This window comes from Leptonotus elevatus, chromosome 13, assembly GCF_054856555.1.
Source record: "Leptonotus elevatus isolate MCC_2025b chromosome 13, RoL_Lele_1.0, whole genome shotgun sequence".
Classification (NCBI taxonomy): Eukaryota; Metazoa; Chordata; class Actinopteri; order Syngnathiformes; family Syngnathidae; genus Leptonotus; species Leptonotus elevatus.
Window position 1 is genome coordinate 13,595,998 of NC_141251.1, and position 15,364 is coordinate 13,611,361.

Sequence of the window (15,364 nt, forward strand, 5' to 3'; positions counted from 1 at the left end):
ATGTATATATTTTTCTGAAAATTCAGGCTTATAACTGAGCGACTGCATTTAGCAAACAGGTTGCATTCTGTTACATATTTGAACAGCACTGAAATAAAATATTAAGGCTTAATGTTCCATTAATATAACATTCTTCCATGCTTAATGTGTGAATCCTAACCCTAAGTAAGACGTTTTGTTGAATATTCCCATAAAAAATGTATGTTCGCATATCAAATTGATTCGAGAATTGCGCGCTGTAATATCGCGATATATTGCCAAATTGATTTTTTCGAACACCCCGAATTGTCACTAATATCACCATTATTATTAGTGTTGTTCCAATACTGATACTGGTATCGGCAGAGGCCCCCGATACTGCATTAAAACAGTGATATCGGTATCAGTGAGTACTAAAAGGTAACATGCCGATACCATTAATTCTGTCGCTAATATAAGACTTTGGATGCAGCATCTTGTGTCTTGCTCATGCACTACATTCACTGATGTGTGACATGTTTACTATCAATATCCTATTGGTCCTTGAATTCTCTGAACCAATGGCAGGACAGCTTTTTTATGTTGAAAAAAAAAGAAAAAGGTATTGGTATGGTATCGGCATCGGTCGATACTGCAAAGCTGGGTATCGAAATCAGTATCGGGGGCCAAATGACGGTATCAGAACAACACTAATTATTATTACCATTATCGAGTAATGACTCATACAATTAATTATTTTTATTTCTCTTGAATTAAAGATGTTTCGATACATATTTCGATACATGGTGTATGATATGAGACAAAGACGTTTTCAAGTGGAGCAATTGGATGCGGTTAAATTAAAGGGAATTACAATTTGATTTGATATGATACACCTGTAGCTTTTGTTATGTTTATTAACAGAGTTGGGTATTCTGTCAATGATGGATGCCATTTTGTTGACTATTAACGGGGAACTTTGAAAAATGTATCGACTAACCAGAAGTGGGTTTTTGTCCTTCAGCGCAACATTGACGGATGCCCAATTCACTGACGAATGACGCAAACATTGACGGAGACCAATTAGCTGAGGATTGATAACTTACAGATGGACGCTTACAATTTGGTTTACGGACTGACAATGACGGAAGGGTGTCCCGGCTGCTGACGATTGGCGGACGCTCACAATTCATTGACGTGCACACCTCTGTTTATTAATGTAGGCTATAGCATGAATCCTCTCCAAAACCCAAACTTCTCAAATGAATTACGTTTAAAGCAACAACAAATCTTCAGCAAAAATCTGACCAATTTATAGAGATTCATATCTCGACCTTCCGTTAAATGTTATTCAATACCCCTCTCTATCCAATTTTTAAAAAAGCATCTTAAAACACGTCTTTATTCTTTGACATTTACTAACGTTATCTTGTGTTATTAATGTATTATTATCAATTTCATGTATTTATTCACTTACCTTCGTATGCTGTTTGTTAATAAAAAAAATTTATGTACCTGTCTTTATTGCATTGCTGATTTTAACTCCATGTACAGCACTTTGTATGCAGCGATGGCTGTTTTAAAGGACTTTGTAAATTTGTGTCTTTGCATATCTAAAAAAGTTAACCGGTAGTTCAGGCAGCAATGGCAGTAACCATTAGTCATGTCGCCCCAACTTTTTTGACATTTCTCGCTGTGGCCCTCCCACACTTATTTTTTTCTTAACTCATTCAAACCCAAAAACGCTTTTTAATACTTTGCCATTCACTCCCCAAAACGTATTCATACGTTTTTAAATGCTTTTTTTATGCTAGAGCAAACATATGGCTTTGATGCAGCTTAAGCTGACATGAAGAGATCGCAATCGTAGTTATTACAAAAAACTGCCACCAGGTGGCAGCAGAGTATAAGAGACCATCCAGGGCCATGCTGCAACAAGCTCTTTTTGCCAGTGTTTTCAACATGTTTGTGAATAATGATGAAAATTTGCTATATTCTAATGCTAATTGCTGCACAACAGAAACAGATACAAATCGAGTTATTTTCCTGATGAAAGAAGAGACTCTAATCTTTCTTTTGGTAGGTTCCATGTTTTTATAGTAATAGAACACAATATTCTGTGGACCTTGCAAAATCTGTCAAAATTCACTAAAACAGTGAAGGGGGTTGCTTCAGTGAAAATGGCTGGGAGTGAATGAGTTAGTATATGTTGCGGGCCGCAAAAAAAAAAAAAGAGGAAGGCGGGCCGGAAATGGCCCCTGGACCATGGTTTGGATAGCCTTGATCTAAGATTATTGATTTTGCTTATAGCTGCATTTCTAAGTTAAAACTGTTTGTTAAGTAAGATCTAAAAGACAGGTATTAGTGAAGCACTAATAAGTTGCCTGAGATAAATTAAATTTCTTTGTCTTATCCAAGAAGGGTTTTCAAGTCTGATTAAAGTGAAAAATAAAAATGATGTGCATTTTTTACAAGACAGAAATGCAAGAAAATGCATCAATTAATCAAATTACCCTTCGAAAGAGCCCTACATTAGCATTGCCCTTTCAAATTACAGCCTGAACGTGATAGCTTTAGATAATGCAACCAGGAAGTAGATCTGGAAGGGAATCGATCATTCCTGTGGCAGATAGCTGTCTCTTTAATTGAGACTTTGACGATTACATATTCAAGTATGCGCTGCACGCTGCTGTATGAGCCAATCAAGAAAGCCATGTGTTGCCATTGGCCGCATTATGAGGAGTTCTGTGTACGGTGAGGGTGTGGGGTGTGGGCGGGGGGCGGGGGGTGGGGGGGGCGTATGTAGAGGGGGCTGGAGCGCAGTCTCCTCTGTGCTCTCCCATTTAATCTCTCTAGTCAGCAGAACGAGCGGCGGGCAGAGCAGCGCAGCATCCACAAAACGCAGCATCCGGGATGACGACCGCGCTCACGGAGGAAGCAAGAGAAGGAAGTGTTGAGGAGAACATGTAAGCGCTCCAAAGAGGAGCGAGTGAGCTGTAAAGAAAGACACAGCAGGAGTAAGAGTGGCAGATGAGGGGGATGGAGGCATCCTTGCTGTCTGTCTGAGAACCACTGCAGCAGCACTAAATCTGGGGCTGTCAGACCAACCCTCAGCAGAGGGCTATTTCAAGAGCGGGTCTCACCACCCTGAACCAGCAATGGGATTCCCAAGAGCAAATCGGAGTTCACCTAGAAAAAAAGTGGATCACAAGTGTGGACTTGGCTCTTTGGAGAAATAAAGACAAGCAAGTTTTGAAGTGGATTAGTGAGTGCTGCACTGCGTCCGAGTCGAGCCGTGCAACCTGCGCTGTCACCTCCCCTGATCCTCCCTCGCAGCTGTCTCCTCCCGGTGAATGTCCTTTCTGCGCGCGCTTCCACTGCTCAGCAGTTGAACACACTCATGGTCGATGCCAAGGGAAGGAACATGAAATGTCTGACTTTCTTTTTAATGCTGCCTGAGTCAGTCAAAAGCAAGTCAAGCAAAAGCTCCAAGAAAGGGAATGCCAGTGGCAGCCCCAAACTGCCCCCTGTCTGCTATGAGATTATCACTCTGAGGAACAAGAAGAAGAAGATGGCAGCGGACATATTTCCTACCAAAAAGCCGGCACCTGCCAACACTGTGCAACAGTACCAGCAGCAGAACATCAACAACAATAACACCATCCATAACTGTAACTGGCAAGGACTCTACTCAACCATCAGAGAAAGGTAGGCAACTGCAACAGACACATTTATGGCTCCTCAACAAGGAAGAAAGAAACACAATAAAATAAAATAAAATAAAACTCTATTCTTATTCACACCACCTTTGTGCCGCTCTAACAAAGGCTGGACGGGCACGAGGTGCACTTTATATGGACAACTGGCCCAGATTGTTCTTTCCTAAAGGCAAAATATTTACTTTGGCCGGACGGCAGAAAAACCCAGCTGTCCAGTGCAAAATGTTTTTTGTTTTTTTTACCGAGCTTTGCTGTTGTCTCTCCAGAATATTTTGTTTATCTACCACAGTGACAAGCTCCTCTCTTCAATAATACACAAACAAAGCTTCATTGTTGGGCCTTTTGTAGACAGTTTTCAGTTACAGTAAAAGAAGGAGAAAATGTTAATGCAACTACTTGCTGGGAAATATAACAAGTAGGGATGTTCTGATCACATTTTTTGCACCCGAGTCCATGTCACTTGATTTGGAGTATCTGCCAATACCCCTGCAATGCAATGTAATGAAGAAGAAAAAGAAGGCAACATCCAAATGATCTTATTTATTTTATTTTAAATATTTGAACAAGACGATACCTATTTATATGGATATGAATCAGCCATGGTTCAAATCTAGTAAATGGTAAACAAACAGCTTTTTATATAGCTCTTAATCTACAAAATATGGTGCCCAAAGTGCTTTATAAAGCCTCACATTCACCAATTCATACACCAATGGTTGGCTGCTGCCATGCAGGGCACTACCAGGTCCACTGGGGGCAAATTAGGGTTCAGTGACTTGCTTAAGAACACTTCAACATGGTCACAAGGGCTGAGTATCGAACCCACAACCTCCCAGTTGGTAGATGACCACGCTGCCACTGAGCCATGCCTCCCCTAATTAAATAAAATATGTTATTCTTGACTTTAGAAATTAATAGGGGTGTTTCGATTGGATATTGGTCCAATATCAGCCACAAAAAAAAACATTATCGGATTATATCAGTCTACATCAAAAATCTTCGATATTAGTACTCATATACAGTCTGTTTCAGATTCCACTTTATTATTATTATTTCTCATTTCTCACGGTCCTTTAATTTCTCTCTTGTGTTTTCAGAAATTCTGTAATGTACAACAATGAGCTGATGGCAGATGTTCACTTTGTGGTGGGTCAGCCTGGAAGAACCAAGCGGCTGCCAGGACACAGAGTAAGAATTTTATCTCTTAGTCAATTAAGTAGACAACAACAGCAGCATTCCATAAAGCTTTCTCACCACTTCATGGAAGTGAAATCCTTTGTGCTTCACTCTTACTTCGGCACCACATATGCCTCTTCGAGACAGTCCTCAATTATTTATGTAAATGAGTCTGAATGAAAAAAGAGATAAGGGTTACTTCCTTCTTGTTCCTCGCAAGATGAACTTCTACATCTTTGTGTCTTTAGAAATCGAACACCGCACAAGTGAAAGCTCGCTGCATTCATGTAAATAATCAGAACCTATTCTGCATTTGCAGCACAATAAATGGATAACAAGAAGCAATCGTTATTATAATCAAGTCTATTTTGTCTATTTTTTTTTACATCCGACAAATTAGTCTGACTCGCCCCCTCAAGCCTTTGTGTTCCAAGATGTTACTATAAATGATTAATTGCACATTATGTCTGGACAATGGGCATCACCTAAAATGTCTATTCTTTTTGAATATCCGACAGAATTCACAATATGTTCACTGCCAGATGAGCCCTGTATGAGCATATTCATTTTTTTTGTCTTGAAATAAACCCTAGATGTATAATCTATAATTGCTGGCAGCAGATTACTTAGTGCACTTTGAGAAGGCCTTTATGGAAGGACATGTTGGACGACTTGACTGCACTTAAAAGCTGAAACATTATGCCAGTTGGATTTAATGGCGGTCAATGCAGCATTTTTTTATTGTCTCCATTTGGCACTTATAGCCAAGAGCCAAGAGGTGCGACTAAGCACATCTTAAACTGGTCCACAATTGACCTCACTTTATGGAAAATAATCTTTAATATTTGTGTATCCTTGTGTTGTAACAAAGACTGGGTTCACTGTATCATTACCCACTCATATTAATAATACTGTATACGCTAGAGTGACCCGATTTTCTAAATTAAAACTCGGGACGCTGCAACTTCACTGAAAATCAAATAATAAATTGTCACCTGGAACAATTTAGAACAATGGCTAAACGCTAAATGCTATCTTGACTGATTCAACAGTGCTAAGCAAGTCGATGCACTTACCAGTATCAACATATTTTGCTCGGTCCCGGCAGCTAATGGAAGCTGGCTGTGTCGTTTACCTCGCAATCTCACATTGTAACATAGAACTGCGCCGATGCAAATACTCGGTTCAGGTTCGTAAGTAAGTACGTAAGTAAATAACTGCAGCATTAGGCTAGTAGCACTACATTTTCAATGATTCCTAGACACAGAAGCAGGAAGTAGTTCTTGTTCCGGTATGATGAAAACATGGGACGTCTGAATGCGATTCGATGAGGATGAGAATGAGAACACAAATGTGAAAGTAAATAGGAAGGAATTTAACAGCTGAATTTCTTTTTATTGGTTTTATCATAGCAAGCTTTGAGAACTGTGTGATTGACACACGCATGGCGCAAACAATTAGCTTCCTACTGGACTAACAAAAAAGCTAACAAAAAATAAATTGGGATGCCAGGATGGGATCTGACTCAGGACATAAGGCTCAAAACCGGGACTGTCCCATGTATACGTCACACATGTCCCAACCTACTTGCAGTTAAACTGCACAACCCTCCACCACCACCACCCCCCTCCCCGCCACACACACACGAGCTGACGCGTACGGTACATGAGTACGTGGCATCATTAATAGATCTGTTCTCATTTCTAAAATTAGTGTTAGCATCATATTGCAGCCGATTCAGTCAAGCTGTGATTAGTCATTAATTTCAGGAAATTGAATTTTCACTATTCAATGGTGTGATTAGGAATTCACTTTATTTCTATCAGATGCAATCTTGTTTGTTAGAAACATGCCTCTTCATCCTGGGGGTAAATACCGCTCTATCTGGCTGAGCACTGCTCATTATAAGGGAAAGCGAACAAACGCAACCTCCAGTAATTACAACTGGGGAATCGTTCAATAGCTGTGCCTTAAATACACAGTTGCACATTCACAAAGTATTCAAGTCAAACTACAACTAATCAAGTTTATAAGGTCAAAGTGTGTCTTGTGTAAATCAAGCAATTAATATGTGTCTTTTTCTACTTTCTGACAGTACGTCTTGGCTGTGGGCAGCTCAGTGTTTCATGCCATGTTTTATGGCGAACTGGCTGAGAATGATGATGAGATTCATATTCCAGATGTGGAGCCAGCTGCCTTTCTGGCAATGTTGAAGTAAGGATCTTCTCTTCTGCTTGGCACATGCACTTCTATCATTGACCTTTTTATTATATTGTCGTTATGTTCATGGAACGAGTTATAAAACATGTCCTTCCTCAACACCACTGCTGGATTGTCTTTTCAAATCTTTTGTCACACAAAGAAGGATTTAGTCAATAAACAGTGGAGTGTTGTGGGGTATAACTGCACTGAATCATACTGGAGGTGTTTCAAATATTTGATCACCTATTTTAGCTAAATGTGATCACGGGTGTTGCATCTGAGCGGGATGCAGTGGAACTTTACACCACAACAGACTACATTGATATTGTACAAATATTGTAAAACTAATTTCTTTCTGACAGTTTCTATCAGTAGGCACAACCTCATAAAATTGTGCAACTGAACCAAATGTTATAGCCAGTGACTGTGTTTTCAATTTGAATCATAAAACGACACATCGTGTTTAAATCAAAACACACAACTTATGAAAGTCCACCAAATTAATGTCCACACATACAATGCAAAATACTAGAGATGGACGAACAAATCTATCTATCTATCTATCTATCTATCTATCTATCTATCTATCTATCTATCTATCTATCTATCTATCTATCTATCTATCTATCTATCTATCTATCTATCTATCTATCTATCTATCTATCTATCTATCTATCTCCATCTGTCCGTTTGTCTATGCTGTTTTATAAAGTACAATACAAAAGAATGCTATTGTACTTCCAAGTTTTCAACTTTTGTGGGGCTGTAAAGGCCGTATCCAACTGAGGGATGAACGTTTGCGATGGTAGCTAGTAACGATTTCACATCAGGGTTCATTCAAGGTCACAGCGTTTCCTAAATGTTGTCTATACAGTCTTTATGGTTCTCTAAACAGTCTCAATGTTCTTTCTTGTCGCTAGAAATTTTGAACATGTTCAAAATGTCCTCTTAGATCATCTAAACAGTCTTAATGGTTCCATTTCTTGTCATGAGAAATGGTAAACATGTTTAAAATTTCCTTGCAACAAGAAAGCCCATTAAGACTGTTGATAGAGAACCAGTAAGACTGTTTAATAACGTTTAGGAAACGCTGTGACCTTGAACAAACACTGACGTGAAACCAATGATCTTTGGCATCGCAAATGTTTGCCCCTCCCTGGGCTACGGTTTTAAGGGATTAATGGCACTTTCATTCATTCGCTGTATATCAAATCAATGCTCACCAACAAGTTCATCTTAGCAAACCACGTTTGTGTCGACAGGTACATCTACTGTGACGAGATTGACCTAAGTGCTGACACAGTCTTAGCAACTCTCTACGCTGCCAAAAAGTACATCGTTCCGCACCTGGCGCGCGCCTGCGTGAACTTCCTAGAGACCAGCCTGAGCGCCAAAAACGCCTGCGTGCTGCTCTCCCAGAGCTGCCTGTTCGAAGAGCCCGAGCTGACTCAGCGCTGCTGGGAAGTGATCGACGCCCAGGCCGAGCTGGCGTTACGCTCCGAGGGTTTCTGCGACATCGACTCCCAGACCCTGGAGAGCATCCTCCAGCGAGAGACACTCAACGCTAAAGAGATCGTTGTCTTCGAGGCGGCGCTCAGCTGGGCTGAAGCGGAGTGTCAGAGACAAGAGCTCATCTTGTCCACTGACAACAAGCGGAAGGTTTTGGGCAAGGCCATGTACCTGATTCGTATCCCTACCATGGCTCTGGATGACTTTGCCAATGGAGCGGCCCAGTCAGGCGTGCTGACACTTAACGAGACCAACGACATCTTCCTTTGGTACACGGCTGCCAAGAAGCCTGAACTTCAATTTGTCAGCCAGCCAAGGACGGGCCTGACGCCCCAGCGCTGCCACAGGTTCCAGTCCTGTGCCTACAGAAGCAATCAGTGGCGTTACCGGGGCCGCTGCGACAGCATACAGTTCGCTGTGGACAAACGAGTTTTTATCGCCGGTTTCGGACTCTACGGCTCCAGCTGCGGGTCAACAGAGTACAGTGCCAAGATAGAGCTCAAACGCCAGGGAGTACTGATGGGACAAAACCTGAGCAAATACTTCTCGGATGGCTCCAGCAACACTTTCCCAGTGTGGTTCGAATACCCGGTGCAGATCGAGCCTGATACCTTCTACACCGCCAGTGTGGTTCTTGATGGTAATGAGCTGAGCTACTTTGGACAGGAAGGCATGACAGAGGTGCAGTGTGGGAAGGTGACATTTCAATTCCAGTGCTCGTCAGACAGCACTAATGGCACAGGGGTGCAAGGAGGTCAAATTCCCGAGCTGATCTTCTATGCCTAACGTTTGCACTTGAGACAGAAAATGATCACTTTGTGTAGCGTGGCCTGGTATTTATTTTTTCCACTACTGTTTGAAAAAGGTCTTATGTATATGTATATGTGTGTTAGGGATGTAACGATAGCCAAACATCACGATACGATATTATCATAATATTTTGGGGAGGTTGGTGACAAAAAAGGTCATAATGGTTTTTTTAGCTCATATTAAACACACCCAATATTGTGCTTTTGTACATCACAGCAATGCATCTAAACAACCGAGAATCGCTAATAACACTTAAAGCTACTAAATGTAGAATATTCAATTTCAAATTGCTGCTGCCATCTGCTGATGAAAAATGAAATTGCACATACCGTTCTTCACATACACACCACGCACATTACATCACATCCGCAGATAGGGCGTGGGAAATTCGAACCTGATTCCAGTCTGAAAATTATTGGCTAGAGGCTTGCAGGAGGATCTATTGTGAACAGCTAAGGTGTTATCTACTAATTAGAAGGCATTTCAGTCATAAATGGTCAAATAAAAAGCTTACTGTAAAGTTATTTTTGGGGAAAAAAGACCCATATTGCAGCTTTAATATTGAGGCACTTATTCGCAAATGCAAGCACACATTTAAGTTCCTCTGCATAGTGACTCGGTTCACGTACATATTACTTGGATGGATTTTAAACATAAAAGGGCCAAAACATGCCTTGCGAAAATTTAACTGCACTAAAAAACTAGCCACCAAAGAAAGCTAGAACTGCACAAATGTAAATCAACCTGACTGTTTTAACAGATGTGCGGCTTAACCGGCTTTTAAAACCCGTGGGTGGTATTGCGACCCATTTTGGGCTTTTTGATGGTTCTGAACAGGCTATTTCAAAATAAAATACCACCCACGGGTAATATCATGACATGACGACGACAGTTTTAATATCGCGATATCACTGTTATCGTTACATCCCTAACATGTATTATGTGTAATTTAGCTGAATGGTTTCCCTGATGAGAGCCTGATGTATCTCAGATGTCGGCGTGTAGAAATATATACATGAAAATATTACAAAATTTATCTTGCACTTGATGTGCATGTACATATGAATATATGTAAATTGTTAAATGTATATGAGGGCACTCTCATGCCTGAGGCGGACCTCAGAAATGACTTTTATGATAAATAGCTACACTTATTATTATTTGTACGTTTGCATAGAATGCACATATATAGCAGCAATACATCGCATTCTTCTGTATTCTCTAATGAGTATTTCATGCGATTATCGGTCTGGATTGTCAGCATTATAATGGAGGGGAATATAAACACACACACTTATAGTCAAAGCACTGTGTTTAACACTCATCAAGCATTTGTATTTGAGTGGTTGTGCTGCTTTTTTTTTTGGTACTTTGAATCTACTAATGATGAGAGAGAGGTCTTAGATTAGAGAGCACTATGAGACACTTCTTTCTCTCTGTAGCATGTCGCTCTGCACTTACAATCACCCCTCTCGCTATAACTCCATCAGTGTTGTTATGCCCACAGTAAACATGCATAAATGATCATTAAAGAGTGAAGTTATCTCCTTTCGTGTCTTGAGGGTTTTCTCTTCTGTTTTCCCTTCTCTGACTGCATTGCCGTCTAATGTGTATTGCTAATTGTTCTTGCACCTTGGGTTTGGTTTACAGGGACAAGATCAATGGTGGAGTTTGTGTGTGTGTGCGCGCGTGCGTGCGTGAAGCAGCGGACTCTCTGTCAGGCTTGCTGTTGTTGAAAAGTGGCACACTTGAAGTGTGTGTAATGTGTGTTGCAAAATTGCACTGATGTTGTTTTGTAAATCAAGGGTGTCACCCCCCCCCCCCCCGAGTTGTTCTTTAAGATGTGTAATTTTATTAACTGAAATTAAAATCTGGTGTAAGAACATCCACAGGTTGGTCTGATAAGGACAAAGGATAGAAAGTGTTGAAGTTCTGTGTCTCATGCTGTGTGACTACTGAATGTGGATGACTGTAGATGAAGCAAATAAAGAGCAACAAATTGACTTGTGATATCCTTTCCATAAACTACAAATAAACTCTATTGCAACGTTTTACGTTCCTCATGCTTGTAAACAGACTGAAGTCCAATAGTGGTAAAGTAAAGCGCAAAAGAAGGATTAAAGTATTTGAAGCAATTAAGTTTTAAGAGGGATGGAAAACACTGGACTAAGCACAAAGTCATGGTTTCAAAAATCGCTAATATTGGCTGTCACCAGTAATGAGCTCCTTTTCTCTTTTTTGGGAAAAAAGATTTAAGAAGGGCACAACGTGATTCGCTGCTTGCAGAGTTGAGTAAACAAGCCGCCTCTTTGAAATTAATTGCCTCCAATTAACTTTTTTTCTCCTTCTTGATCAGTTAGGTATGGAGGTAGGCGATGTGTTTTGTTCTTATAATGTGCATTGTCCTAAAAAAGAAAAAGAAAAGAAAAAAATGGTGCCAGCGGGTACTAGTTAGCCCCAGGGACAAAACGAGCTCAACAGTGATGGGACATTGTGACTGACTAAGAAGAGTATGTATTTAAAAAAAAAACTTATTAAGTTACATGTTTCTTCTGTACTAAATGTATTTTGTTCAAAAGTAAAATACATTTTGATCAAGAGAAAAAAAAAGTTGATGCAAATATTTTTTTAATGTCATTTTAGAGCTATTAGTTTTAACACCTTGATGCCACAACATTTTTGCTCACAGTCATTTTTCCATCAGAATATAATATCAGCCCATGCCTACATTAGACTTCGAAAACATGTCTCACGTTTGCAATAATATTTGAAGTTATCCTATATAAACCACCTTATGTTATATATCCATCGACAAGCTTTACAATAAGCGCCAGCATAATAAAAGTCACACGGCCTACAGGAAGTCATAATTTAATAAATTTAGCCCATCTGCATTATTTTCCTCACACAACAATAACATGGTTGTGTGCTTAAATGAAATCATTACAGCATAAACATGTCTTCATCTCCATCTAATTACGTGATTATGAATTGACAAACAATGTTTATGTTTTCTTTCATTGCACTCAATTTGAAAGTGTGTCTTTCAGGAGCCTGGTGATAAAAATCATTACTCTTGTGGTCGTATGGCAGATAGTTGATTGTCAATAAATCGGAGCCAAGCAAGCTTGTAGCCCATGATGAATTGAACTAAATACGTTGAAGGAGCGAGGCGTTGGCTCACGATTGTGTTGCTAATGTTGTAGGCTAGGCCATTAATTACACTGTGGAAAAATGATGTGCCTAGTCTGTTCTTATTTGGTTTTATTTATCTGATTATACAATTTAAGTACAAAAGTCCAGGTGCCACTCGATTCCACCTTCCCCCCAAAATAGCTGATCAATTGCAACACGCCAATTCTTACAATTGAAAAATGTATGTCACTCCTCATCTCTGTATCCATCATATACTTACTATGATGTGATCAGCCATGTTTGGTGGAGAATAATCTTTTTTTTAATGAGCGGTGACGATTATTACAAGAGACCACTGTTGTGGTTGAAGGAAATGTAATTAAATCCCACGGGGTTAAGAATAAAACACATGGTTAGGCATCTAAAAATAATTAGTTTGTCAGTTAAAAAAAAGAAAGAAAAACCCAGAGTCGCCATGTGCGTACTAATGAGGAAGCCAGTGAAGATTTTGTGGTGTCTTTCTAGACGTATTTACAAAAAAAGGGAAAGTTATGGACGGTCAGTTTACACTCTAATATTTATATTACTCATAAACCTAAGAATTCTGTATTTATGGTATATAGTGCCGCACTTCCAATAGAAAATGATTAGGGTTACATTTTTTAGATCAAAAGTTTCACCAAAGATTCAGTCTAACTTTTTCTAAGTCCGTCAATGACGCACCCCCTGGAGTTGTACAGAGTAATTGATTTCTAAACCAAGGTGGTGAATACAAATTGACAGTGATAAATCTGTATTATATTACCATGATTTAGGATGCATGTAGTAAATTAATGTTGTTTGTGTTCTTTAACAATAGCTGATATAGTTTAGTTTGTAAGCTGGTTTAAGTTTATCAGCTCTGGCAAAAGGGTGCTCATAAGTCAAAAAAAATGTAGAGAGCCTAATCCTGTATCTTTACTCTAGACTTAATTCTATTTAAAATTATATATAACACAAGGAAAGCACTTCAATAATTGACAGCAATTTCAATGTTGCCAGGTTGAAATCCCAAGTTTTAAGAAATATGCGTTTAAAATCTTCCAAAGGTCCGCAGCAACCAGTAGGCTACTTTAAGAATATGATATTGATCCTAATCTTTCCGGAGCTGTTCAAAGGCCACTCGAAAGTCCATTCAAATAGTAGGTAAGGGCATCCTTTGAGATTTTAACCCTTTAAAATCTGTGAAAGTTTGACATCTCAACAGATGAAATTGGGCAAAAATGGTGATTTGGCCTCGACTCCAAAACAACTTTTCATCTCCTGATGCATCATCTGCCAAAGTTTGATGGTTTTATTGTTGCTACTTGTGTGTATGTTTTTTTTTTTTTTTTAATGAGGTCAAATTAACACAATGGGAAATCTGACTTGTGTCAATTCATAGATGATTTGACATTTGGTCTGGACTGTGACAAGAAAGTTTATTTAGTATATTTGATCATGGATATGATATCTTTTAGGTATTTGGCCACAAAAATGTAATAAAAATGCTTGATGTTTTTTTTAAACAATTTTTTTTGCATTTAATGTAATACATAAGGAACACAACAACACTTTATACAGTACGTACAATATGGACAAGCCACTCCAACTATGCACTGCATACATTATGGGGAGACCGTGATCGTCTTTTCATTTGTAAGGCTAACAGTGCTCAAATTAGATTTTGTTTTCACACTTAAAACAGCATTGAGTGAAAAATTGTGGTATTAGTTATAACACTGCCACATACACAGACAGCTCATTTTGTAGAAATAGACTCGTTAAAGAAAGAGATCCTGGAACTGACGATTAAGTATAATTGGATGACAAACATTCTGCAGTATCCAGATCCCATGACCACATTCGCTTCTGCTATAAAAGGTTAACCTACCGTCGATGTATAGCCAACACGGCTGTGCGTGTGTCTGTCTTTTATTTGATTTTGTGCTGGAGAGTTACATTATGTGTGTGTTTCAACTTTTATTGGTTGATATGTGCATTTATATAATCATCTGTGAACTCCAAGTTATTTTGAGGCAGGTTTCCAGGACGCGCTAGCCACAAGTCGGCTAAAAACACTCACTCGCTAATGATGCACGTTGTCTACTAATTATTATTTTCATGCACTTCTACTACAATCTTAACCTTTGGGCTGCTGGGAAATAAAAAAAATAGATCTTGTGGGTACTTTTTGGAAAAATCTCAATATCGAAATTTTTTACATTCTGGTCTATTTTTTTATAAATTACGCGAAATTCCGACATGCAGACCTTTGTGTCAGAGCAGGTCATACATTTATGTTATAGCAATAACTGATGTAAGTAAAAGGTTACTGAAATTTGTCATTTCAGTATTCTAAATTGAATAAACCCTGCTTGATCAAAAACATAAAAACTGGACAGCAATGTCCCGTGTGAAAGCAGAGTCCCATTGAACCACTGATGAAACATCAGTCTTGTATCAGTCTCATTGGCCGATTACCTCCATCATGGTGAAATGTTACTGAAATAATAATAAGACAAACTGAGAAACACAGCTGTGCACGTTAAGAAATTACTGAAGAAAATAATCCCAAAATGTCTGCTATCATTTATAACATGAAAGACTATCGCAAAGCCTTTTCCCTTCATCCTCCTAAATCGGTGGTTCTTAACCCTCGGGAGGTACTGAACCCCGCAAGTTTCATACGTGCATTCACCAAACACTTCATAATTGGAAAAATTAAGTCGAACATTGGTGCATATTAGATCAGGGCACAAAATGATGCTCAGTTGCATTGGCGTACCACAAACTTGTGGGCAAAATGTGCGTGCCCAATATATGTAATATACTGT

At 39.3% G+C, this 15,364-nt stretch overlaps 1 protein-coding gene and 1 long non-coding RNA gene across 2 annotated transcripts in view; one reads left to right on the forward strand and one right to left on the reverse strand.

Moving 5' to 3' along the window:
- Positions 1 to 15,364, reverse strand: part of LOC147163910 (uncharacterized) — a 71,655-nt gene that overhangs the window by 15,938 nt on the left and 40,353 nt on the right. The window lies entirely within an intron of this gene.
- Positions 2,782 to 10,922, forward strand: LOC147163911 (BTB/POZ domain-containing protein 3-like). Its single transcript, XM_086093616.1, has 4 exons — positions 2,782 to 3,666; positions 4,775 to 4,865; positions 6,949 to 7,067; positions 8,318 to 10,922. Exons 1-4 carry the CDS (start codon positions 3,359 to 3,361, stop codon positions 9,348 to 9,350), a joined length of 1,551 nt encoding a protein of 516 aa, XP_085949742.1. The 5' UTR covers positions 2,782 to 3,358; the 3' UTR covers positions 9,351 to 10,922.

Coding starts and splice junctions, on each gene's coding strand:
- LOC147163911 (XM_086093616.1), top strand. CDS start 3,359: ATGGTCGATGCCAAGGGAAGGAACATGAAATGTCTGACTTTCTTTTTA. Junction 4,866..6,948: donor AGCGGCTGCCAGGACACAGA/GTAAGAATTTTA, acceptor ACTTTCTGACAG/TACGTCTTGGCTGTGGGCAG. Junction 7,068..8,317: donor GCCTTTCTGGCAATGTTGAA/GTAAGGATCTTC, acceptor TTGTGTCGACAG/GTACATCTACTGTGACGAGA.